The sequence below is a fragment of the Aethina tumida genome, chromosome 1 (assembly GCF_024364675.1).
Source record: "Aethina tumida isolate Nest 87 chromosome 1, icAetTumi1.1, whole genome shotgun sequence".
In the NCBI taxonomy this organism is placed as follows: Eukaryota; Metazoa; Arthropoda; class Insecta; order Coleoptera; family Nitidulidae; genus Aethina; species Aethina tumida.
In genome coordinates, this window is record NC_065435.1 from 13,556,453 (window position 1) to 13,584,403 (window position 27,951).

Below are 27,951 nucleotides of genomic sequence, written 5' to 3' on the forward strand. Positions count from 1 at the left end.
TAATTATAAATTGTATATTTTTTATTAAAATAAACACAGCCAAAATGTCTAGGGAACACCTAAATTATTTTTAAATTATTGCAATAAACCCAAAAATGTGTTTTTTACTAATTAAATAAAAAATATATTGTAAAATGTTACAACCCCTTCAACAATAAAAATAATAACACCTACCAAATATTTATTATTATGTTATTTATAATAATTATGCCATATTTATTTTTTTATTAAAACCTAATATCCTAATAACAACCGCCCTACATCGATTTGGCATACTCAATATCAGCCTATCGAATAGGTTTTGGTCCAGACACCTATAAATCAAAAATTAGCTGCTGGTGGTCTCCTTAATGGTTTTGGAGATTCAAAAGTCTCCTGTTCACAGCATCCCATACTTTTTTTATTTATCGTATTTCTGGATACCCAATATACAATAAATAATAAAAAAAAAATATTATTTTTTGCATTAAAAAATGTATTATGCAGTGTCTTCTTTTATATTAATTTATGTTAAATTATTTTTGAGTAATTACAATAAATAATAATTCACTAAATGTGAAAAAGTATATTAATTTAATTATATTAATATAAAACATAATTTAATTTACATATTAACAAATTAATTTTGACTGTTATAACAATAATTTTAACTAAACTACACCAATAAAGAATTTTTAGTTATTCCGTTCATTCAAATTTAAAAAATTTTAAGCAAAACATCTCCAAAGGCTAAAATGATAAGTCATTATGACAATATAAATAAAATTTCGTAATTGTGTTAGTGACAGATTAAGCCGAATTAAAATTCTTCCCCCTCGGGACAGTTTAGTGTCTATTAGGGGTCCATTAGGGTTTTCCATGCCACTGAGGTTACGGTATAGATAGTAGTGAGGTGGTAGTTACTGAAAATAAGCCGAACTTCACTTAGTTGATTACAACTTCTGGTTTATATCTTGATATGAGCCGTGACGTGCGGTTTGAAAAAGGGAAGCTGTAGAGATACCGGCTTCCGATTCTATTCACTCCACACTTCGATTATTATTATTACATTAAGTTCCCCTTTATTTTTTGTTTACCGACAAACGTCGGCCAAATTGTATTATGGGCGTTTAATTGCGATTTATGTCCTCAGGCGACGATGATTATTTTTCGCACAATCACATTAATTGTTTATTGGGTTAGTGTTTTAGGTAAATAGATCCATTTCATTGACAAAATATGGATAGTAAAATCGTACGTCCTAAACTGTTACATGATATTTTTATAAATTGGGCAGCTCTTCCATTCAATCTGTCAAGAGTTTAATGCGTTTGTGATGTTTACAGCTTGTGTGCGAAATGACAAAAAGCCATTGTTTATAGGTGTCGTGGAGATATTTGTGTGTCTAGTTGTAAATGTGTTCAGACTGACGCCAGTATCACTGTACGCCACTTGTGCCCTATTGCCTACGACATGACATGAGTGACAGCTTGAAATGTTATATAGGCGGGCCACTTTATTATGTTACACACTCACAAAAAATTGACAAATGAACCTATAAAATTTGAATTAGCCTAATAAACGTCGTCATAGTCTCTCAATTACTTTTAAATTGAGTAGGAAACTTATGAAAAGTTAATATGTAAATTTAATTGTTTAAATTGTGAAGGTAATAATTATTATTTTTATTAAGTATAAATGTAGTTTAAAAAATATATAATAATATTGAATATTCAGTAAATTGAATTTTAATGTATTCTTATAAAACTAAACATAGAGTTTTATTATTGTTTGTATTTTTTATATTTATTATATTTATATATAGTAGAAATTTATAAATATGTTTGGTAAATGGTTTCTATAAATAAATATATTTAAATTAAGAATTAATTTTACATAATACTAAGAATAAAATATAAACAGTTATGGAGAATTTTATTATATTTCTAATTTATCCATTTTGATTAAAAATATATTTTTATTTAGATAATACAGAAATTTAATAAAAAAATAATTACTTATAATAAAATCGCTAATATTATATTCATAAATGTAAGAAAAATTACCTAACCTTAAAAAAAAATAAAAATTAATTTTGAATTATATTTTTTTATAAAATTAAATACTTTTAATTTTTCTATATTTTTATTGTTAAATTATAATAATTAATTTTATAGTTTTGTTTATTAATATGTTTGGTAAATGGTTTCCATAAATATTTAAATTAAGAATTAATTTTATTTAATACTAAGAACAAAATATAAAGATTTATGGAGAATTTTGTTGTATTTCTAATTTTAACCATTTTGATTAATAATAAATTTTTATTTAGATAATACAGAAACTAAAGAAAAAAAAATTGCTTATAAGAAAACATATTATATTTACATTTATATTTATAGATATAAGAAAAATTACAAATAATTATTTTTCAATAAAAAATAAGAAAAATATAACAAAGAAATTAATTTTCAATTATATTTTTTTATAAAACACCCTTACTTTTAATTTTACTTTATGTATTATATTAAATTATAATAATAAAACGAAATACTTTTATTGTCCACCTAAATAATTTATAGAAAATAAATTATTATTTGTGGAAAATTTTATGGTATTTCTAATTTTAACCTTTTTGACTAATAAATTTTTATTTAGAATACACAAAAACTAAAGAAAAAAAATATTACTTTTAAGAAAACCATTAATATTATATTTATAAATGTAAGAAACCTTACACACCCTTACTTTTAATGTTTCTATATTTATACTATTAAATTATAATAATTTTATAGTTCTGTTTATAGATATGTTTGGTAAATGATTTCTGTAAATAAACATTTAAATTAAGAATTAATTTTATTTAATACTAATAGTAAAATATAAACATTTTATTTAGATAATACAGAAAATAAAGAAAAAAAATAATTACTTATCAGAAAACCACTAATATTATATTTATAAATGTAAGAAAAATTACAAATAATTATTTAAAAAAAAAATTAAAAAAAAACAGAATATAACAAAAAAATAATTTTCAATTATTTTTTTATATAAAACACCTTTACATTTAATTTTTCTATATTTATATTATCAAATTATAATAATTAATTAGAACTACTGTTTATAGATATGTTTGGTAAATGTTTTTTTTTTTTTTGTATTTCTAATTTTAACCTTTTTGATTAATAATAAATTTTTATTTAGATAATACAGAAACTAAATAAAAAATAGTTACTTATAAGAAAATCACTAATATTATATTTATAAATGTAAAAAAAAATTACAAATAATTATTTTTCAGTAAAAAATTAAAAAAAAAAGAAAAAAATATAAAAAGAAATTAATTTTCAATTATATTTTTTTTATAAAATACCCTTACTTTAAATTTTTCTATATTCATGTTATTAAATTATAATATTTAATTTGGTAGTTCTGTTTATAAATATGTTTAGTAAATGGTTTTCATAAATAACCATATTTAAATTAAGAATTTATTTTATTTAATATTAGGAATAATATATAAATATTTGTGGAGAATTTTATTATATTTCTAATTTTAACCATTTTGATTAGTAATAAATTTTTTATGTAGATAATACAGAAACTAAAGAAAAAAAATTGCTTATAAGAAAACCACTAAAATAATATTCATGTAAGAGAAATTACAAATAGTTATTTTTCAATTATATTTTTTATAAAACAACTTTATTTTAATTTTTTTTATATTTATATTATTAAATTATAATAATTAATTTTAAATATAAAACGTAGTACTTTTATTGTCCATCTAAATAAATTATAAAAATAAATTATTAATATATGTAATTAACTTCAATTTATTTCAAAATAGGTACAAGTACTTGGATCAATAATATAAACACTATAAATTAAATTTAAATAAATTATAATAATAACAATAATAATAATTATATTTTTAAGTACTGTGGCAGATTTTAAAATATATCTTAAAAATTAATTAATAATGTACTTTTTATGAAATATATTTTATGTAAATATAAATTTATTATTATTAAATTGTAATTAGATTTTTCAATTATAAATAAATATTAATAATTTAATAAAACAGAATAAAAATCGTATAAATAACTTTTTAGTGCCATTATATTTTAAATTTATAAATTTAATTTGGTAAGAACGTTATTTCTGTATTTAAACCGTATAATATATATTAAAAAGTAAAAATAAATGTTAAATACATAATAAACATGTTAAATGTAAATAAATGTTTGTATACATTTTCTAAATAACACATTTTTATTTTTCTCTTAATATAAACATCCAAAATGATGATTTCCTTTATCGTGGAAAGCGGAACGAACGAGGACAGACAAAAAAAGTTGTAAATCAATTGAAAAAGGTTGCTCTAGTAAGTGACAAGTTCAATAATAGGAATTTTAGGATGGGCAATATATTCTTTACATGTCCGATGGTCCAGACGTTTGTGGCGCCGTGTATTCATATGGTACGGCGTTCCCACAGTATTAAAAACACCACTTGAAAATTTTAGATAAATGTTCCTTTAATATAACACATTACTCTCGTTTTCTTATCTTTTTTTTCTTAAAAGCCTTTTACTTTGCAGATACGCTCTATTAAATTATTACTGATAAATTTGCGTGTATCAATTTACTAGAATTGGTCCGAAGCACTTGGGGGGAATATGTGTCAAATTGCTTGCAGATGTGGATATTTTCACATAATCGGTTTACACATGTAAAATAATTAACAATGGATTGATATAAATTAATTTACAATGCCGAGGATTAATCTAAAGACCCGACGGACGATGGCACGTCCCGCTGGTTTGGCGCACTGGAAGTTTCTATAAAAACTAAGGGATGCCAGCAAATCACCACAGTTAACCATGAAGCAGTTAACAAGGATAAACGTTGCTTTAATTTTTATGAGCCTCGTTGTCCTAGAAGTTTGTTGTACCGAATCTCAAGTAACACATAACATTCATAACACAAAATGTCAAACTATGACTGTTCTTGTTTTAGCATGGTAATTTATCAGCAGATAAATCAGAGAAGAAAACCTACCATGATAAGCATGCATCACAATCATTGCCAAAATTGGGAAGAAAGAAACGAAACCCAAGTGATGATGTCTTCAGGGAAGAAATGGAGCAAAAGGAACAGGCTAATTTGTTTGATATGCTTCAAGACACTCCTTGGGCTGTAGTAGCAGTTAGTGGTAAGTAAACAATGTGTTCATCTTCAATTAACATTGACATTTAACTTGATTCAAGATGGGAAACGTCATGTATCCAGTTTTACACCAAGATTAGGTAGAGAATTAGAAGAGGACTTTGGGTCTAATGTGGAGTTTGAGCTGTCAGAGAGGTCTCCTTTTTCTCCACGATTAGGCAAACGAATGACTCCATTTTCGCCAAGATTAGGAAGATATGCTGAACGATTTTAATTCAGATATGTGTTGTATTTAATAAACAAGTAATAAATTGATATAAGATGAAGTTTATTCGAGATATTATTTTGTCCATCTATATTTTTTTTAATACAAAAAAAAAAAAATAAATTAATTATGTATTAATAATATTTAATGGTTGAATATAATTCGATAACACCTTAATGTTATCTAATATCAAAAAATAGAAAATAAATTTTGTAAGAAAGAATCTTTGTAGTTTTAATTTATCTATTTAACAGAAAGAACTGATAGATTTCTTTCTTTATGAGGATAGATGAACTCTACATCTTTAATTCTCTCAAAACTGACACATTAAGGCAAAGATAATATTTGTATGGTGAAAATACCATCAGAAGTACCAAAAGGAAACATGAGGCTATTTTTCTTAATGATATTTTAGTTAATTTTTGCTACAATTAATTCACTTACGGAGGGATAATATAGAGGACATAAAGCTAACCAAGTATCCAATTCAAACATATAGATAATAAATTTACCCTTCATCATTGTCAATCTGTCACGTCATGTCTGATTTATTCCAAATTTTTTTTAGAAAAAAATTGTTTTAGAAACACTACAGAATAATAATTAATTAAAAAATTAAACAAAAATCTTAAAGCATAAATTGTTACGGACAAGAATTAATATGGATATCATAACAAAATTGAACTGATGATTCATAAGTTCAATTTAAGGAGGTGTTAAATAATTTGCTATTACAAAAGCTATCTATTTTATGTTATAAATAAATGTAATAGTATCTACCTACTAAAAATTATTACTGATAAATTTCTAGTATTGGTTCAAAGTACTTGAAAATCTGTGCTCAATTGCTTACAGATGTAGATATTTTCATGAAGTGTTTTCACCTAATTTGTTCCCTCATTTTAGTCACGTAAAACAATTAACAAAGAATATTAGAGTAAAAGTCTTCATTGATACTAATTGTGAGAAATTAATTTGTGATGCAGACTAATTTAAATGCCGACGGGGTTGTCACGTCCCGCTGCTTTGACGCATTGAAAATTTGTATAAAATCTAAGGGATGCTAGCAAATAATCACATTCAGCCATGAAGCAGTCAACAAAGATAAACTTTGCCTTGATTTTTATGAGCCTTATTATCCTAGAAATTTGTTGTGCAGAATCTCATGTAAGTAATTACGTTTAATTGTTTGACAAAATATGAATTGTGCATATTTTAGCATGGCAATTTGTCAGCGGATAAACCTGAGCATGAAAAACACGCTTCAGAGCTGTGGCACGGACCAAAATTGGGAAGGAAGAAGCGGAACCCAAGTGACGATCTGTTCAGGGAAGAACTGGAGCAAAAGGAACAGGCTAATCTATTTGATATGCTTCAGGACACTCCTTGGACTGTAGTCGCAGTTGGTGGTAAGGAAGCAATATATTGTTTATTTTAAATTAACTTTGATATTTAACTTGATTTTAGATGGAAAACGTCACGTATCAAGTTTTACTCCAAGACTAGGTAGAGAATTACAAGACGACTTTGGGTCAAATATGGAATTTGAACTATCTGGGAGGTCTCCTTTTTCTCCACGATTGGGCAAACGAATGACTCCATTTTCACCAAGATTAGGAAGATAGACCAAAAAATGTATTTAATATATTTGTTGTACTTAACAAACTAGTAGTAATAAATTAAGATGAACTTAAATGTACTATTCTTATACCTCAAAATTTTGTCAGAAATATAATATTTTGATTAGGTATTAATAATATTTAATGGCTGAAAACGGTTTAATGATATCTTAATTCAATCTGTTGGAAAAAACTAGAAAATTAATTTTAAAACAATGTCTACTTATTTATAATGTCCGAGTCATGAAACTAAAAAAATGGAGGCACCATAAGAAATGGTTATATGATGAAGTACAAGAAAATATTTGTTGGATTAATAAAATGAATTAAATTTTGTGGTGTTAAGACAAATGCTATAAGATCAAATTCAATTATATAGATAATATATATATTACTTCATTAAAGATACTCTAATAAAAAGTGGTCGCTGTTCATATTTTGACCAATTCACCTCTTAGGTGATTTCTACGACTGATACAACTTAGATGTATAAAGAAGATACATCTTCTGTATATACTATATAAATAATAATATATTAAAATAAAATTTATTTAAATAGTTTCTTACATTTTGTTACATTTAAAAACAAAAATGTTCTATTATCATATTATCAGAAATATTTATTATGTTCTGATTTATATTGAAGTAAAATTATCTTGTTTAAAATTAAAATTCAAAAAATGCAAAATTTGCATGGTCATAAATGAATTATTTTTATTGGCATTATTTAATGGTTATTTTAAATACTGCTGACTATCGTAAAGATTGTTAACGTTGATTAAACTACAGTATTCCATGTGCCATCGTTTTGAAAACGCATAAAATGATCCATACTACACATTTTAACATTGAAATATTTGTGACAAATTACAATCAGAAAGTGATTACAAAAATAGAGAAATTTGGTTAGTTCTTAAAAACTGGTAAGTTAAATTTTATAAATTATTTTGTGTGTGTGAAGTGTTTCTAAAATGAGCAAATTTTACTACATTAGTTATATTATAATATAATTATATAATTGAATAAATAATTAAAGGGGTAGAATTTTTTCAATTTATTGGATAAGTTAACTTTATTATAGTTTTTGCTATAAATGGTTCTTATATAGATAGGTTTACTTAAATTTTAAGTAAGAATATAAATATTGACTATTAATCCAGATTAAATAAATAAATATCATAGTAAACGTTTATAATAAAAAAATAATTAATGTTGCTGTAAATTAAAAGGTTCCTTCCTTTAGAATGCCAAGATCAATTAATACTTTGGAAGGCTTTGTTGATGTTTAAAACTCCATAAAAATTTTGATAAATCTTCTCTCTTATTTTACCAATGATTTATTTTATACAGAAAGTAAACATTTTCCAATATAGTACCCATTAATTCTTACTGGCCAAATTTAAATTATGTTTATGTATTATGTGGGCAGTATTTTTGTACTACCCCATGTTATCACCTTCATAGAACAAACGGCATTTTTAATAATTATAGTAGAATAATCTTTAGACAAATATAATTACATAATTATAATAAATAATTAAAGAGGGTAGAATTTTTTCAATTTGTTGGAAAAGTTAGCATTATTATAGTTTTTGCTATAAATGCCTCTTATATAGACAGGTTCACTTAAATTTTAGAATATAAATACAATATAAATATTGACTATTAATCCAAATTAATTAAATAAATATCATAGTAAACGTATATAATAAAAAAATAATTAACTAATGTTGCTGTAAATTAAAAGGTTCCTTCCTTTAGAATGCCAAGATCAATTAATACTTTGGAAGCCTTTGTTGATATATAAAACTCCATAAAAATTTTTATATATATTCACCCTTATTTTAACAATGATTTATTTTATACAGAAAGTAAAGATTTTCCAATATAGTGCCCATTAATTCTTACTGACCAAATTTAAATCAAGTTTATGTATTATGTGGGGAGTATTTTTGTACTAACCCATGTTATCACCTTTATAGAACAAACGGTATTTTTAATAATTATAGTAGAATAATCTTTAGACAAATAGAACTTTATGATTTATTTTAAAGTTCATTAAAGCTATTTTGAAACACTGGTGGTAAAATGTCGTTGCCATTGCACAAAGCTGCGGATTAATTTAAAAGATTTACACTCATTAACACGACATCCCCACGTTATTTAATTGGGGCCCTGCTGATTTCGTCTCAGTAGAAAAACTGTATAAAAATGCAAGGGATGGTAGTAAATTGTACAGTCAAACATGAGGCAATCAACAAGAATCAACTGTGCTTTAGTGTTTATCAGTCTCATTGTGTTGGAAGTTTACTGTACAGGTTCCCATAATGTAAGTATAACAATATGTTATTGTAAAATTGTTTTTACTTTAGGTGTCGATAAAAATAATTTACGTCGTCTCATACCTCACACATTAATAGGCTAAATTTTTGTTGATTTTAGTATGAAAACTTGCCTGATAAATCAGGCAAGAAAACTGGATACGAAAAGTATATATCGCACTTGTGGTCGGGGGCACGGTTGGGTAGGAAGAAAAGAAATCTTGATGACGAAGTTTTCAGGGAGGAACAAAAAGAACAGTTGGATAACCTACTCCAAATTCTACAGGATAACCCATGGGCAATAGTAGCAATGACTGGTTAGTCATCAATATTAACTGTTTTATCAATTAATTACTCCGTAATTTTAGATGGGAAACGCCACGTCTCCAGTTTCACGCCCAGATTAGGCAGAGAGGTGGATGATGATTTTGGAAGCAACGATAGCATGTTGCAGTTTGATGTGGCTGAAAGATCTCCATTATTCTCTCCACGATTGGGCAGAAGTAGAAGCAGTGCGTTCTCGCCAAGATTGGGAAGATTTGCCGGAAATTTCTAATAATCTTTATATTAAATTTGTAACTGCATTTATACGTATTAATAAATATTAGTGATACACAATTTTATTTAATTTTTAACCTAATAAATAAATATATATACTTAAAATGTTTCATGTAACCCATTTTAGATAAAAACTCCGTGAATTTTATATCAATAATTTCATTTTAATGAATAATTGAAATTCTTAATATGTATTGTGAGATTATTGGGTACTGACTCAAGGCATTAGTCATCGTAATTAGATGGTGCTGGAAAAGTAATTTAGGTTTTAATGGAAAACATTTCATAATTTTTTTAACTTTTATTCAACATAATAATCACCATTATAATCAATAATTTTTTGCCAACGTTCTACAAGCGCTAGAAATAAATTCTAGGTTCTTGGAGATGAGGAAATGATGAATTTTGACTTCCTTTATCTTATTTACTGTTTATTACCTAGAAAATTTGACACATAAACAAAACTAAATAAAATTGACATAGACAAATTTTTGTACTATACGGTGGATGAGGTAGAACTCTCCCATTTAACTTCTGAATCTCCGTTGTGTCATGTGATCTTAAGAAGCAAACTGTCTTCAACCTATTAAAAAAGCTCGTCTTTGAGTAAGTTTTTTATGAATTTGATCAACTTGAGACAGCCTAGCATAGTTAAAAAGAGTATAAAAGATTTTAACTCTGAACATTCTTTTAGAAATAAATGTTATATCACACTTACTTCTCACCTGACATAAAGAAATTTTTTTGAGATATCATTCATTAAAATTATTAAATGGACTGGTTATATATATTTTTTTCTAAAAGTTTCAACTAAATTGTGTTAAAAATTATGGAAAAACTATTTAATAATGAGACTTTATATTTAATACTCAAGTATCTTTTAAAGTATTCAGTGGGAAGGTTAAAAAAACACTCTGTTCTAACTATGCATATATTGAAATTGATATGCTGTTGCTCAATCAAAATCATGTACATAATATTCATGTATATAAAAATAACTTGTGGCACACACATCAACTATATCTTTTATCTAATATATATTAAAATATATTTTTAAATAACAAATTTAATACCATACATACTTTTATAAATTTTAGGTAATCTGGATTTTATATAAAAAATTATTTTGGTCACTTGGAAGTTTGAACAAATAACACAATAGGATGTCTACAATATTGGACTTAAGTCTCCAATAATCACAATCTGATAAGTATGCATTTCCAGCATAATTCGGTTAATAAAAAAAAAACAAACAAAAATATAAAAACTTATCATCACAACAAATGCTCAAAATATTTAAGTAAATGTTGATAGTCAACAAGTTAAAATAAAAGGAATGATCTTAAAACAATCGTTTTTCGTAACTGAACAAACTGTGAACATTGCCTTCTAATTGAGCCGAGTTTGATCTCAATTCAAATCTAAGTTTTCCATCATACATCATGTCTCTAAGTTCCTTGAGGGACTTGGTACCAATGTCTTGGCAGCTGTGTCTTATACCACATTGTAAATACGGCACAAATCGCAATACTGAGCCTTTGTCTACTATACTACCACTAACACCTTGAGCCACCTTCAATTTGTCAACCTCACTGTAAATAAAAAACAAAGTTAGTTAAAGATTTATGGAAGTGGTGAATGTCTTACTTATGGAAGTATCTATTCATGGCTGAGCCCATAGCATCTTTCCTATCCATAGCCTCAATACTACCCATACCCCTGTATTTCTTCAATCTGACACCATCAGAGAAGAAGTATTCACCTGGGGCTTCAGAGGTACCGGCCAAGAGAGAGCCCATCATTACCGTAGAAGCACCTGCGAAAATTATACATTAATTTAATAATACATACATTAAACTTGTTAAGTATTTACCCAAAGACAGAGCTTTAATGATGTGTCCAATAGATTGTATTCCTCCATCAGCAATTACAGGTACGCCAAATTTCCTAGCATATTGTGAGACTCTGTACACAGCAGTGGCTTGAGCTCTGCCCACCGCCATAACTTCCTGGGTGATGCAGATGCTACCGCTTCCCATACCCACTCTCAAAGCGTCCGCTCCGGCTTCAATGAGGTTTTTGGCTTGTTTCACCGTTACTACGTTTCCGGCAATAACTTGCAAATTGGGGTAGGAGTTTTTGATGTATTTGATCATCTCGATTTGATAGATGGAGTTGCCTTGGGATGAATCCAAGACGACAACGTCGACTCCCGATTGAGCCAACAAGGCGAGTCTCTCCTTGTCTTCCTCCCTTGTACCGATGGCGGCGCCCACCAGAAGTTGCTTGTTGTCGTCCTTCGACGCAATGGGGTAGCTTTTGGCCTTCTTAATGTCGGTCCTGGCCATCAGTGCCAGTAAGTTGCCTTGGGCGTTCACGATGGGAAGTTTACCCTTTTTACTTTTTTCTAAGATTGCGTTCGCCTCCGGGAGCGTCACTCCTGATTGTGCGGTGACAAGGTCTTTTGTCATGATCTGAAGTGAACAAATGTTGTCGGTCATGTAACGTACGCTGGGAAAATTTATTTGAAACTTACCGTTTCCAGTTTGGTTTCGCTGGCATCTTTCTCGTCAACGAAGTCAATGTCACGCGACGTTACGATGCCGAGAAGTCGTCCACCCAGCTTACCGTTATCGGTGATGGGTATTCCGCAAAATCCTTGAGCTTTTTTAACGGCTATTACGTCCGAGATTGAGTTAGTAGGCGACAAAACGACGGGGTCATGAATGAAACCATGTTTGTACTTTTTCACTTTCAAAACTTCGTTGGCTTGGTACGTTGGCAAACAGTTATGATGGATTATACCAATACCACCGCAGAGCTACAATATTAAACATTGCTATTAAGAGGTTTTGATGCGGTTTAAATATGACTTACAGCCATGGCTATAGCCATATCTGCTTCTGTGACAGTGTCCATGGGGGACGACACCAGAGGGGCTTTTATGTTAATTTTTTTGGTCAGGGGGCTCGTTAAACTGACTTGGTCGGGGGAGAAGTCAATGTAACCTGGTAGTATGATGAAGTCACTGAAATATAACAACTTTTTTACAGTTTTTTGAATAATTAATCAATAAAATTATGTCTCAAAATCATTCTAATATTTTATAAAAAATAAACAGTGATGGGCAGAGTTTTTATTTTAGCTTTTTTTCTTATGCGTCCAAAAAGGAGGGATATTTTAAACGCTCATAATAGTCTAATTTGATCAAAGAAAGAACACATTCAAATATAGTGTGATTCACCTAACTTATTCATTAAATAAAACCTAAATAGTGAACATCCAATATAATATTACTAATACTAGTACTAATAGTAGGATCCTTATAGGATGGGTCTGTGTATGCCAAAAGTGAACTTTCCGGCAACAAAATTGACGACATTTTAATAGACTACCAAAATTTGTCAAAAACTATTTAAAAATCCAAAAATATACAGTGTTCCATATCCATTTCCTTCCAGCGAAACCGGAAATGAAATTTTGTTTAAAATATTTAGAAAAGTAGTTATAATTGCTATAAAAAATTCAAATCAATACCTTCTTAAACTTCTAATGAATAAGTTACCTAACTTATCCAGTATTTGAAACTTTTATTTTTTTTTCTTCATTGTATGAAACATTTTTCGAATGAAACATTACGCAGAACAGATAAAATCTCAACTATTTTGTTGAATAAAATTAAAATATTAGAGATATTGTTTCTTATGAATAATTTGGAAGATTTTCAAAATTAGAATTAAGAAAATCATTTAGTAAAAATTATGCTACGTTTCCAATGAGTCTAACGACATAATTGCATATGCAAACGGAGGGTATAAACCTCGATAACAAAAAGCAATTATCAAATAAATTCATATATGCTGCACAACAATTTGTTTGTTGATCTTTGCCACGTGCACTGCATAATACTTTTATTCCGCAACTCTTCCGGTTGATAATCTAATTATGAAATCATTTATTAAGGAAAATATTTGTTCATTTTTTAATATGAAACTGAGTTTTAAAATTTGTATAAAAACAGATATTTGAAATGGAGAGTAAATACATTATTACATCATAAATACATTATTACATCAATGTTTTAAATTTTAAATCATTTATTAAGGAAAATATTTGTTTATTTTTTTAATATGAAACTGAGCTTTAAAATTTGTATAAAACAGATATTTGGATAAATGGAGAATAATCTACAAGTTAATTCTTTAACAACGTACGTCATAAATACATTATTACATCAATGATTTAAATTTTAAATCATTTATTAAGGAAAATATTTGTTTATTTTTTTAATATGAAACTGAGCTTTAAAATTTGTATAAAACAGATATTTGGATAAATGGAGAATAATCTACAAGTTAATTCTTTAACAACGTACGTCATAAATACATTATTACATCAATGTTTTAAATTTTAAATCGTGTTTTAGCGATTGTCAGATACAGTGTTATTAGTTTCTTATCTCAGAATAAATATAAAATATACACACGATTTATTTATTTTTGATTCAAATAAATACGTTAAATTTTTATTGGATGAAACACCTTTTAACTACGTAATGTATAACTATTTTTTTTGTCCATGTCATTGTTTTCAATCACATGCTTTAATATCAATAAGTTTGTTTACGATGTTTTATGTCATTTACATCTTACATTATCTGCAAGAAGTATGTCAATATCACAGTTCTGCTAATTTACCAATATCTCTTCTTATCATTCAATTTTCTGTCATATTTATTTGTGATTTTATTATATACTACTTATATTATCGTAAGAGTTATTGTTTTTTTTTAATCTTGGTTCATACCCTACATTATCTTAATTTTGTGCAATAGCACATTGTTCATTAAAATTCCTGTAATGGATGTTAATTCAATGGGCAAATAAAAACTGTATAAACACTCAAACGTGACATAGCACATGATTTACAAAAAAATACAGAATTCATAATCCAGTTGTTTGAGAACCGATTTTTATGAACCAAAAATTAGATTAAATTTATTCATCATACACTAAATTTTTTATAACAGAAATAATAGGCAAAATGTCACGTTTTTGGCTCAAAACTAAAACCTACAGGATAATTTTGTGAGCATAAAAATTGAAGAAATCATACTAGCAAACTTTTTATAGTAAATGTAATTAGACCACTGCCCTTCCCGAAATGGCTATATACCAAATTACGTAAAAAATTATGAGCATTTATAATTTTGTGGAAAAAATAAGATAATTTGTGCTATTTTTATTCCATAGATTATTTGTTTAAAAAAATTATTCCTAAACAGAATATGATTTTTAATTTTTCCACATAATTTTTTACAAAATTTAGTGTATACTCATTTCAAAATGATATATTATGCAAAATTACAACTTACATTTGGGCAATTTAATCAGTCAAAATTTTGAAAAATAAAATTATTTCAAAATAATACACGTATTGAAGTCCACTATAATAATTTCAGTATTTTTTAAATTATTTTAAAAAGCAAGCACATAATTAAATAAATTTGATAACATAGAAAACGTAAACAAATGTTCTTCCTCACTATCTTGATTCACAAAAACATAAAATTTATCTCAAATTTAAAACCAGTTTAGATAATTAAAAGTTTTATGGAGGACTATAAATATTCAACTTGAATATATTTGTTGCTAAAAAACTATTAATAACCTTGAGGATGTTTTATAAAAATAGTTTTAAATGAATAAAAAGGTACTTACTTGTAAGTTAGGCCATTCCCCTTTTGGATCATGTCTTCAGCAGTCATGCCATCTTCGAGTTCATCATAAACTTTAGAGTTACCAGTAGCAGCCATTTCTCTATAGTAAACCCAATAAATTTCAGTCAGTATAATGAAACTAATTAAACAGGCTTATCTAAGATATTAACAAAGATGAGGTCAATCAGTTAATATTGAAATTAAAGTTAATTAATACATGATGCAGTGGGACAATAAAATTTCTATTAATTAGCCATGTGTACGAAACAAAAGCAAAGGTAAAATAATTATTAAAATTAATTGTGTAAATTTTGGAAAATTTTATTCACTGCTACATTTAATTAATGATGTATGAAACGAACCTTGGTGTTGTTAACAAAAGGTGACTTTCGCTCACAGTTAACCGAATAAAACTGGAACAATGCTTGGAAACGCGAGAAAGCCCTTAAAGTGCCAATCAAACCCTACATCATCTATTAAAAGCCCGGTCAATTTATCGATTTCTGACGATAATATTAAACAAGAACGCAATGACATCCCGTGTAAACGACACGTGGTAATTAGCTCGAAATTCCCCATTAAATTTGCACACCGGCCGCCCCATTTAATTGTGAAATAAACAAAAAAAAATACTTACATGTTGAACTATTTTGTGTAACACGTGGTGAAACAATGAGGTTAATGCACAAAAATCAATAGTCACTTGTTTATTTTAATAATGGTTTGGCAAAAGCTTATTGTACTTTTGCGTGTTTTATTTGAATTTTTTACAATCGGAGGCGGCGGTCAATGGTAAATGTGGCGTGTATCACCAACGCAAATTGTATCTACCGCTTTCGTGTGACACAAAACATCAAAAGAAAGAGTTGACGGTAGTTGTCAAAGTGATACCTCGGCAACAGGGTTGCCAACTTCACCGTCCCGGCGTCAATAATAGATCGCGTTAAAAAAAAAAGATAATAAACCTCATTCATATTTTTCTTAATCCATAACGATCACTTTAGTAAAAAACAGTGGGCGCACATGAAATCCACGGTAAGTTTCTTTAAAAAAAACTGTTGTACTTTATTTGGCAATAGGGCATTGAATACAAGCGGGAAAATTAGCATATTTAAAATAATAGGAAATAGCTTAAGTTGTACTTACTCTTATTGTTTGTGTGTTTTCATCAACTGTATCGTTGCAACTGATTTTAGTTTCATGTGTAAATGGTAAATATATTATTTAACCTTGGATATTGTATGCATAGGATTTATTTCAGAATTGTTTCGTCAGTAAAAATAATATAAGAGAATGGCATTTCTAAACGATACGTGAACAATAGCTTGGCTTATATATTGTTCTCGTATTATTTATCAAAGTTGAGCTTTTCGAAGATAAAAAACGTATTAATTTATTAGTGATTTTATCAAAATTTTTATATCTCTACCAATTACCCAGAACTAAGTAAGCTATTGATCTTATCGTAATTAGTACCTCAAATAATATTTATTATTTATGTTGGTCCACAATCATAAAAATCAAGATTAATTCAAAGATACAAATTAAAAAAAATTATATTCGTTTTACTGAAATGTAAATTACCCAGAGAAAATATTCGTTGACAATTTAAACCAATAAGGTTTGTCACGAACAGTTACAACAATTTTAATTGAAACCGAAGATGTTATCGTTTTTCAGCAAATTCACGTGTTTTACTCCATTCTTCATATAATTAGATATTGATTAACTTGTTTGTCCGTTTTAATTTTAAGACATTCTTATATTTCCATTATTCTGCGTAAGTGTATCTTTTTGTTTATTACTTAGTAACTCGCACGTTAAAAATAAAATTTGTTTGTGTAATTATTATTCCCAGGAATATTTTAATATACTAATACATTCTAAACAAGATTAAATATATTACGAAATTTTAGAACAATGCGTTCCCTTAGTGGTAACAATATTTACTTTTCTTGATCTGTTGGAAAATTATAAACATGGGGTGTCATAAATGTGATAACCCCCCGTTATTTTTCCATTTGTACGTCATGGTAGATGCATCAAACATTCAAATGCATGTTGTGGTAGTAAACATTGCTTAGAAATGCGATAATATGACAAATTATTTATTTTAAGACTTATTAATTTTTGTTCATATTGCAGAATTAAGATAAATAAATCAATTTAAGTAGAGGTTTTTTAAAGCTTTGTAAATATTTAGTTATTACTCATTATCTATGAAAATTTTACTAATTTCGTTAAGAATTAGGTCTATATATAGACTTTAATGTTAGAAACTTATAATCTTTAACATTAAAATACGTACGTAATGGTAAATAAAATAAAATTCCAGATCTGGGTTAACTCAAACATTGAATTGAAAATGCTTCTGTAAGACAAATATAGCATATACAAAAAAGGTAATTAAAGTTGAAACGTTTTTAAAAAAAATGTCTGTATAAAAAATTTAAAAAATAATATTAACCACCATCACCACCACCTTTAATAAGAACTAATTAAAAATTCTATGAAAAACATCTAATCACTTTTCAATAAATGAATGATAAATCATTTTAATAACCTTACCCCATAATTAAATGCTAAGTCACATTTCAAGATCCTCTAGATTTTTTATATTGGGCAATTTTTTGTATTAAAAGTCCGCTTGGACTAGATCCTTGATTAAGGCCAGTTTGTTTGTCTATTTGATTGCACACCATAATAATTCGATTCAAATTTGAAATATATATATATATATATATATCTTATTTATCTTTTTAATTCATTCTCATCAATTTGTTTTGTAATAGGATTACCACCAACCATGATGTGTTCAAAGTTCCAAAAGATATTTGTGAATTCTCTAAAACTAATGGGTAATAAATCTTTTATCATTTTTTTTTTTCAGTTTTATATTTATTATTATTTGGGGATTAATGTTAATCTTGTCGCAAAATTAAGCTGAACTTTAAGGTAAAGGCTTAGTTACAGATTTCATCTATTATTGATACCATGATTATTGATTTACTAGTAAAAAAGATCATATTTGTTCCTGGAAGTGACATAAATAATAATCTGTTGGACGTCTGTATATGTGTTTAGTTCACTTCATTATGTTACTCCATATTCTCCTCTGATACGAACCATAATCTGCAATGAAGAAAGTTCACTTTATCAACACAGAATTATCAAATAAAAAGATGAATATGAATAATATTTGAATAGTGAAGATCCCCCAAAAATTGAACATAATGTGTTCAAAGTTCCTAAACATATTTGGTGAATTGTCTAAAACTAATGGGTAATAAATTTTTTATCATGTTTTTTTCTTCAGTTTTATATTTATTATTATTTGGGGATTAATGTTAAACAAGATTCAAATCAGTTACTCTTCTTGGTAATCAATAAAATAATCCTTATCTTGTCGCAAAATTAAGCTAAACTTTGAGGTAAAGGCTTACTTACAGATTTTATCTATTATTGATACAATGATTATTGATTTACTAGTAAAAAAGATCATATTTGTTCCTGGAAGTGACATAAATAATAATCTGTTGGACGTCTGTATATGTGTTTAGTTCACTTCATTATGTTACTCCATATTCTCCTCTGATACGAACCATAATCTGCAATGAAGAAAGTTCACTTTATCAACACAGAATTATCAAATAAAAAGATGAATATGAATAATATTTGAATAGTGAAGATCCCCCAAAAATTGAACAGAGCTGTTTATTGAGAATTTGCCACATTATTATGTTGTTTGTTATATCTCTTAAAATAAGCTCATGGTGAGGTGTTAAACACCGAAAAAGATAAAAAATTCTGTAACTCAATTTGGCTTAACAGAAATCGATAAACTTAAATTGAAGAAAAAGAATTTTCTTTGGTCTATAATCTATATTTTATAACTTTTTTCTTCAGCCGTTAGAAAATCTAATATGATCACCGTAAAAAATGACAAATTTTGTAATGTTAATTTTTAGGAATTAGGGATTTCCCCCAGAAACAGGACAGTATATGGATAGAGCACGAATTTTTTTTAAATTTATAAAATTTGTGTTGGTACATTATTTACAATAATGGTAAATTAGTAATAAAATTGAAGTTGCTCAGTTATTGAAATCATTCGAACAGCTAACAATGGAATTAGGGATTCCCCCAAAAATTGGACAGAACTATTTTTTGAGCATTTGCCATATTAAGTTGTTTGTTATATCTCTTAAAATAAGGTCATGGTGACGTGTTAAATACTGAAAAAGATAAAAAAACTTTATAACTTCAATTTGGCTGAACAGAGATCAGTAAACTTAGAATCAAAAGAAAGAGTTTTCTTTGATCTACAATCTATATTTTATAACTTTTTTTCTTCACCCGTTAGAAAATCTAAATCTAATCACAGAAACAGGACAGTATATAGATAGTGCACGATTTTTTTTAAATTTATAAAATTTGTGTTGATACATTATTTGCAATAACAGTAAATTGGTAATAAAATTGAAGCTGTTCAGTTATTGAAATCCTTCGGACACTTAACAGTGGAATTAGGGATTCCCCCAAAAACTGAACAGAACTGTTTTTTGTGCATTAAACACTGAAAAAGATAAAAAAACTCTGCAACTTCAATTTGCCTGAACAGAGATCAGTAAACTTAGGATCAAAACAAAGAATTTTCTTTGATCTACAATCTATATTTTATAATTTTTTCTCTTCAGCCTTTAGAAGATCTAATATGATCACCGTAAAAAATGACAAATTTTGTGATGTTAATTTTTAGGAATTTGGGATTTCCCTCAGAAATGGACAATTCATGGATAGAGTACGATTTTTTTGAAACTTATAAAATTTGTGTTGGTACATTATTTACAATAATGGTAAATTGGTAATAAAACTGAAGCTGTTTTATATATTTGTTTAATCACTAATTTTATTTGCAAAATAATAATATCATATTATTACTTAATCAATAACCAAACATTTTCGGGCGCATAATGTTTCACGTGTCAATGTTATTTTTTATAACAATATCAAAACAGGACCTGCAAAAGCCTGGATGTGCCACGTGGACTATAGTGTGAACAAGGGAACAAAACGGTACATATTCATACGAAAACAATATTTATTTCTATATAATTTAAATCACAATTTGTAAAGTAGATAATAATAAAAAAAATTAACTGCCGATGAATATCTAACGATTCGTAATAAAAAATGGTACAATAATGAAATATTGTATAAATATGTAAGTATGTATTTACAAATGAAAGTGGTAGTTGAGGTCAGATCATATCGCGAACACATTCAGTATCTAGTTCTTGAATGAGACAACGCATGAACGTCATCTCCTTGCGTGCATTGTCGAACATCGTGCGGGGATCACTTGCCATGCATCTCAAGCAGTTGGGCGCGAACACCATCGCCAAGTTGGATGCGTCCATCTTGGTGTACTGGATGACGTCCGGCTTGTTGAACGTCTGCAAGAACCGTATCAGATAGCATAGGACCAGTCTGTGGAGGGTGGGCAGGCGGAGTACTAAATCGCATGCACGTCGCGGTGTCATGGGCTCGGCAATGCATTCGGGGTATAGAGAGTCGGGTATGAGGGGCTCGTACAGCTCGCGGAGCCACAGTTTAAGTAGATTGGCTGGCACGTGCGCGTCGCTCGGTTCGCTGATCTCCCACCGGTCCATCTGGGCCTTCAGCCTGTTGACTTCGTCGACGTCCGCCGACACTCTGAAGATGCCCTCGGTGGTCAGGCCTTGCAGCTTCAGCACTTGCTGCGACAGCTCGACCTGGGGCCAGGGGAGTCGGTTCTTCGGCCAGCGGCTCGCCTGCAGTTGCATCACTTCGCGGAGCGTGTTGCCGAATAGACTAGCTTGGAATATTTGTTTTCTGGCCGACTCGATCTCGTCCATCTGGGGACGACGGGCGCTCCGCTTTCCGCCGGCGCCGATCCGTTCTAACCTTTGACATGCGACTGTCGCGTAATGGTTTACCTAAAATTATGAAATTTAGGTTAATTACCTACAAGATCTAGTGCGATGACTGTTTTAATCTGAGACTTTCAAATATCTCGCCACATAAGCACTCTATGAAAAAATATCAAAAATCACAATTTAATCATTCTCCAGGGGAAATATCCTAGTACTAAACTTAGCTAATCTAACCACCCACCCTAAAGATGGGGCATAAATAAATTAATAAATAAATTTTCGAAGAATACTTAATATTTGAATATTTCACATAAAAAAATATTGGTCTACAGACTTTAATAAAAATGTTCTTAGTATTTTAGTAGACTTTACTAAAGCAGTTTTGAAAACAAAAATTCAACATCCACATGTTTCCTGCTATTCATCCATCAACTTATTACTTGATGTTTGTATACTGCTGTAATTATGTGTGTATATAAACAAATAATCAATAATAATTGCAACACAAGGCACATCCTGAATGTGTTGTTTAAGAACTGACAATGCATATGTAATTTAAGATAATGAAGAAATTACTTGATTTTTATAAATTTTATAGTACAATATATATTATTTATTAACTTTAAGTCAATATTAATAAAAAGTAATGTAGAAAAATTTCAATATCCACATGTTTCCTGTTATTCATCCATCAACTTATTACTTGATGTTTGTTTATGTATATATATATATTGTATACTGCAGTAATTATGTGTGTATATAAACAAATAATCGATAAGAATTGCAACACAAGGCACATCCTGAATGTGTTGTTTAAGAACTGACAATGCATATGTAATTTAAGATAATGAAGAAATTACTTGATTTTTATAAATTTTATTGCACAATAAATATTATTTATTAACTTTAATTCAATATTAATAAAAAGTAATGTAAAAAAATGTCTTTAGTACAAACAAATTATTTACTGGAGGTTTAATTGTCAAACATAACTTAATCATTAAAAGTTTATGGAAAACGGAAGATATTCATTTGAAATTTTTGTAGCAATTATAACTTAACTTGAACTACTTTTCTAATTTATCTTCAATAAAATTTCCGGTTTCGCCGGAAGTGACATTAACTTCGTTATTTTTAGTGGAACACCTTGTATATTTTAGATTTTTAAATTCTACGTGTAATTGCAAATAAAATGGCTATACCATGTCCTATACTTAAACCCAATGGTTTTTGAGTTATTAATTTTTTTCTAAAAATTTTGACAGATTGATGATATAACTAAAGTGTGTGTAAAGCTACCAAATTTGATGCTGGAACATTCATTTTTAATATATACTTTAACCAAGTACTATTCTATAGGAGTCGATATTAATAATTCTAAATTTTATACAGGGTCTTCGTTATTTAAGTTCAATTTTGTATCACTTAAAACATCAATAAATTTGTCATTTTATATTATTTATAAGGAAGATATTAAAATATTCAAAAATATGTTAGTATTTACTGTAATTAACAACATTATTATTTTATATTTCATCAAATTTATTTTAAACATAATTTAAACTTGAAATCCCTTTATCTGAGAAATGACGTAATATTTTAAAAATTTTATTAAATAAAATTAAATATTGGAAATTTGTATTATAAAATAAAAATATATATTTTATTAACACACACATGGTGTTGAAAATAACTAAGTTATATTTTAAGATAAGTCATAAATGATTGAATTTCAAATCAATCTTTTTTCTGTTCTCTATAATATTCCAAAAAATGTATTATTATTAATTTTTTGCAATTGTGTCCAATAAAGTAGCAAATAATTAAAAGAAAATGTATATAAATTAATAAATGTTAATTATTTACCGGATGTTTGTATATCAGTTGTCGGGTTTTCCTTTTCTTATTTATTGTATGAATCAATTGTTTAATAATTAATTTAATATTATTAATATAATAAAGTAAATATTAATTTTAAATTGTGTACCTACATATTGCAATTAGTAATTATGTTCCAGTAAAGTATTACAGATTATTTTTATAGTTAATGATTAATTTTATGTTTTATGATGCTTAAATTATGTCTGACTCAAATTTAAATCAAACCAATTTTGACGCTGTAAAGTTAACCAAGGACCATTCTGTAAGGAGCCATTATTAGTGCTCCCATTAGTGCTGTTCATTCTTCATGTTTAATTGTGCATCTCAAAACATCAATAACTTTGTTATTTTCAATGGAACGCACTGTATATTTTTGAAATTTTAAAATCTACATGTAATTTGAAATAAAATGGCTATACCATATTTTATATTTAAACTCAATAGTTTTTTAATTAATAATAAGAGCCAATATTAAGACTTCCAAATTTTATACAGGATCTTCGTTATTTACGTTGAATTTTATATCAATTAAAACAACAATAAAATTGTTACTTTATATTATTTATAAGGAATGTATTAAATATTCAAAAAAACTGTTAGTATTTACTGTAATTATCAAAATGCTTCACTATTTTTAGTTTTAATTATTTATTTTATATTTCATCAAATTTATTTTGAACATAATTTAAAATTTAATTCCTTTATCTGAGAAATGACGTAATATTTTAAAAATTTTATTAAATAAAATACAATATTAGAAATTTGTATTATATAATAAATATATATTTTATTAACACATTTATGGTGTTGAAAATAAGTTATTGATATTTTAAGATACCTAAAATTAAAAGTAAATAACGAACACCCTGTATAAAACTTGAGTGTACTAATGACTCTTTATAAGATGGTCCTTGGTGAACGTGTATGTCAAAAATAAACTTTCCAGCATCAAAATTGGTGGCTTTACAGACATTTTAGTAAGAACATGGTATAGCCATTTTATTTGCAATTATATGTAGAATTTGAAAATATACAGGGTTTGTTCAAAATAAATTATAAAGTCAAGTTATAATTGATACAAAAATTTCAAATTAATATTTTTTTCCGTTCTCTATAATATTCCAAAAATATATTATTATTTATTTTTTGCAATTGTGTCCAGTAAGATAGATAGATAGATATCAGTTGTCGGGTTTTCCTTTCCTTATTTATTATATGAATCAATTGTTTAGTAATTAATTTACTATTACTAACATAATAAAGTAAATATTAATTTTAAATTGTGTATATACATATTGCAATTATCAATTATGTTCCAGTATCACATATTATTTTTATAGTTAATGATTAATTTTATGTTTTATCAAGCTTAAATTACGTCTTTGCTCAAATTTTAATCAACCTTAAATGAATTCTTATAAATTGAATTCAATGTAATCTAATATTAATGTATTAATAATAGAGATGATATAAAACCTAGATTTTCGTGGAATTACGTCAACAAAAATTACATCACTGCGTAAGGTTTTTTTTTTTAATTAGTGGTTTCCAGATTTCAATCTACCAGCTTGTTATCAGTTAGTATTTTATTCTACTCACATGAGATAACAAAATTCATAAGAATTCTTTAAACATATTAATTACATAGATAAAATGTATATTTTTTGCAGAAAAGGAAGACTATTATATTTAGTCACTTCCTGCCCTTTTCTATAACATAAATTTTATATATATTAACAAATCTATGTATGTAGTTTTATTATCTAAACAAAGTGTCATTTTTGTTGCAAAACTTTTGTTTTAATTAAGTCGACTTCAATATAATTACAGACAGATTAATCATCAAATGAGTAATTTAATCTTTCTTAGAACACCCTGTGTTTTTATATACTATCGTGATCCACAATTCGTGGATTTGTACACTAATGTGACAACAATATTCATCTGAATTTAAAATAAAAGTCCCGTTTTATTTACTTTATATATTAGTAAACAATTCCACAAATTAATTAATTATTATTAAGAATTTAAACATTAAACAACACACTTACTTGTACATGAATTGGCCATCTGTTGACATCAGGGAACACCCTCGAGAAAGTGGGATCCCTGTGTCGGTTAAGGTACCCCAGAAGAGCTGGTTGAAAAACTGGACTAGGAGGTACGAAAGCAAGGGCAATGGTTAGCAATTCCCAGCCTCTCAATAGAGAATCTTTTCTGGGATTTTCTGTGGTCTGCCTACATAACTGTACAAAAAGCTCATCTCGCAGCAAGGCTTGTGCATGGGCTGTGCCTAATATTTCCATTAATAGGGAGTTCAAGGACACACCTGGACGTGCCTTTCTATCACCCATATACATTTGTACTTGTCTAAACATATCTAGGGCCTGTCGGGCAACAGGCTTACTAGAGGCAAGTAAAGGTCGTTGCAAGCTCCTCGCCGACCAACTAAGCAAATCGCGGACGCTAGCTTTTCGTCTAAATAGCCCCCTGCCTCCCAGATTCAAGTTGTCGGCTGCGAACTTTTCCATGTCTGCCTCTCTTTCAGGTTGCAAGGGTGGTTCAGCTAATGGCTTCATTAAAATAGGATGCGGCGGTCTATCTTTGGTTGTTTCCTTATCTCTAGGTTCAGTAGAAGCAGCAGTAGGCAGATTAAGATATTCCACAGGCCTGTGTGACAGCCTGTGGGGCAGATAACTACCCTCCGATTGATCAGAATCTTCGTTATCAGGTTCATGTCCAGTCAAAGATTCACTTCCACTATCTGAATGATCACTGTCAGAGTCCCTACTGTTATTAAGCAGAAAATGTTCTAAAGGAAGTAGCTGAGATTCATGCCAATTGGAATATAACGGTGCTTCGGCACCCCTTTGACTAAAGCTGCTGCTTCTTATTAAATCTGAGGACTTACGTCTCAACTGGGGAGTGCTGGCCGACAAACTAAGGACCTGGCCCCGTCCCACGAGCTCTCCGGTTTGCGTAGATTGATTGCTAGTTTGGGCTGGACTGCAGTCGGTGTTGTGCTTCAACGTTTGCAACTTGGCCAAAGGGATAATGTCACTGTTAACTGGTTTATACCACACTGTTTTCTGTGATGTCGCATTGTAATAGTAGAACCGGGCCGAGTTCGGATCAAACAATTCCCACCATTGGTTTTTGTCGGTACGTTTGACTGGAACCCCTTCAGGTGGTTCCCACACACACTCACCGGTGGCCAAATTCGCGTAGAAGTGCTCCTTAGTTTTGGGCTCTATTATCTCCACCCATTCCACCCTAAAATCAAGCCTTTATTAATATGGGGTGTGTCAATTAAATATTGATTGAATACCTGTCTGTATTAGAAGCCATTTTTAAGACATTATTTAAAGACTTTACTAGTCTATTGTGATGATATGTGGTAGGTCATTTTAGATGTATTGTATTGTCAACATACTTCTTTATTACAGTTGTCATGACCACAGTCAAGTAAACAAAACAAAAATAAATGGGACCCGAAGTTCCACTGAAAGGCCACCATTACAATCTCTGTAACGCCATTGCATTGTTTATTACACTAGGGCACGTTGCCAAATTTACACTGAAACTTCACGCACTTCAGCAAATTATTTTACAAACGTACGACATTCACAATTTGTAAACGGACACAGATTTTTGTACGTGACATGACTGTATACTTGTGTGAGAAATGTTAAACTAGGTTTATCTGTTCGTTGACGTATTGCAGAATTTCAGCACTGCAAGCGCTGTTGCCAATTTGCGTTTACTACAGGATAATCATTTATTCAAAATTGTAATCGTAAATTTAATTCATTGTAATGTTATCAACCTTAAATTGTACCTTTTATGGCTCATTATGTAGTAAATGAAACGATTTGCTTATATGAGTCACACAATATCTTAACTGCGCATAACGAAAATAAAATTAAACAAGGTCTAATTAGTTTTTAGCAAATATGTTGAAGCTTTACTTTGCGTATTTTCAGGGTAATATGAGTGTGCTGAATCCGATCCGAACAATTTAATTTTGTCTTATATCCTTCATTTAGGGAATGATAAACTCGTGTTTTTCAGTCTTTCACTTTACTTAAGGTGACCTACATAATGACCGGTCAGGACAATTAAAATATTAATATAGAAAAGAAAGGTGATTAAATTTCTTTTCTAACGGTAACAAATTCGTTCCAATTTGGAAAAAAGTAACTGAATAACAGCTGATTACTTAAAATTTCATGTAATTTTTCAACCACTGTCGCCATTTAAGTAATTTTTCAGCAACAAATAACTCCAATTATCAATATTTGCATGTTTAATCAATAGTTTATTCAATTAGAAACATATAAAGTTTTGAAAAATGAAAATGTTATGGTGAAAAGAAGATGTTAGTGGTAAATTGGGCTTGCCCTTCATTCGGTGCGCCCCTGTAAGTAAAATGACAAACTGAAAAACACAAATTTGTCGCTACCTAGATAAATGGCAAAGAAGTTAATGTTATTTTTGTATCCAGTGTATAGAAATGATTT

The 27,951-nt window shown here is 28.3% G+C and overlaps 5 protein-coding genes across 6 annotated transcripts; 3 read left to right on the top strand and 2 right to left on the bottom strand.

The window, feature by feature from the left end:
• The first annotated feature begins 4,872 nt into the window (after positions 1 to 4,872).
• On the top strand, positions 4,873 to 5,479 carry LOC109599709 (PBAN-type neuropeptides-like). Its single transcript, XM_020015727.2, has 3 exons — positions 4,873 to 4,948; positions 5,004 to 5,199; positions 5,255 to 5,479. The coding sequence occupies exons 1-3, from the start codon at positions 4,907 to 4,909 to the stop codon at positions 5,425 to 5,427; spliced, it is 411 nt and encodes a 136-aa protein (XP_019871286.2). The 5' UTR covers positions 4,873 to 4,906; the 3' UTR covers positions 5,428 to 5,479.
• Positions 5,480 to 6,504: 1,025 nt separating this feature from the next.
• LOC109599725 (PBAN-type neuropeptides-like) lies at positions 6,505 to 7,102 on the top strand. Its single transcript, XM_020015746.2, has 3 exons — positions 6,505 to 6,585; positions 6,638 to 6,827; positions 6,886 to 7,102. Exons 1-3 carry the CDS (start codon positions 6,505 to 6,507, stop codon positions 7,041 to 7,043), a joined length of 429 nt encoding a protein of 142 aa, XP_019871305.2. The 3' UTR covers positions 7,044 to 7,102.
• A 1,425-nt stretch (positions 7,103 to 8,527) lies between these two features.
• Positions 8,528 to 9,976, top strand: LOC109599710 (PBAN-type neuropeptides). Its single transcript, XM_020015728.2, has 3 exons — positions 8,528 to 9,366; positions 9,480 to 9,675; positions 9,727 to 9,976. Exons 1-3 carry the CDS (start codon positions 9,283 to 9,285, stop codon positions 9,912 to 9,914), a joined length of 468 nt encoding a protein of 155 aa, XP_019871287.1. The 5' UTR covers positions 8,528 to 9,282; the 3' UTR covers positions 9,915 to 9,976.
• An 857-nt stretch (positions 9,977 to 10,833) lies between these two features.
• LOC109599711 (inosine-5'-monophosphate dehydrogenase) lies at positions 10,834 to 16,491 on the bottom strand. 2 transcript variants are annotated; one of them, XM_020015729.2, is made up of 7 exons: positions 16,273 to 16,491; positions 15,637 to 15,735; positions 12,794 to 12,944; positions 12,453 to 12,737; positions 11,790 to 12,390; positions 11,564 to 11,732; positions 10,834 to 11,508 (listed from the first exon to the last, which is right to left on the bottom strand). In XM_020015729.2, exons 2-7 carry the CDS (start codon positions 15,729 to 15,731, stop codon positions 11,259 to 11,261), a joined length of 1,551 nt encoding a protein of 516 aa, XP_019871288.2. In that variant the 5' UTR covers positions 15,732 to 15,735; positions 16,273 to 16,491; the 3' UTR covers positions 10,834 to 11,258. The 2 variants fall into 2 exon arrangements, with proteins under 2 accessions (XP_019871288.2, XP_049817734.1); XM_049961777.1 differs by lacking the exon at positions 16,273 to 16,491 and adding an exon at positions 15,998 to 16,016.
• Positions 16,492 to 20,718: 4,227 nt separating this feature from the next.
• Positions 20,719 to 27,124, bottom strand: LOC109599713 (rho GTPase-activating protein 39). Its single transcript, XM_020015732.2, has 3 exons — positions 26,760 to 27,124; positions 25,483 to 26,704; positions 20,719 to 21,613 (listed from the first exon to the last, which is right to left on the bottom strand). The coding sequence occupies exons 1-3, from the start codon at positions 26,777 to 26,779 to the stop codon at positions 20,897 to 20,899; spliced, it is 1,959 nt and encodes a 652-aa protein (XP_019871291.1). The 5' UTR covers positions 26,780 to 27,124; the 3' UTR covers positions 20,719 to 20,896.
• Between the last annotated feature and the right edge of the window lie 827 nt (positions 27,125 to 27,951).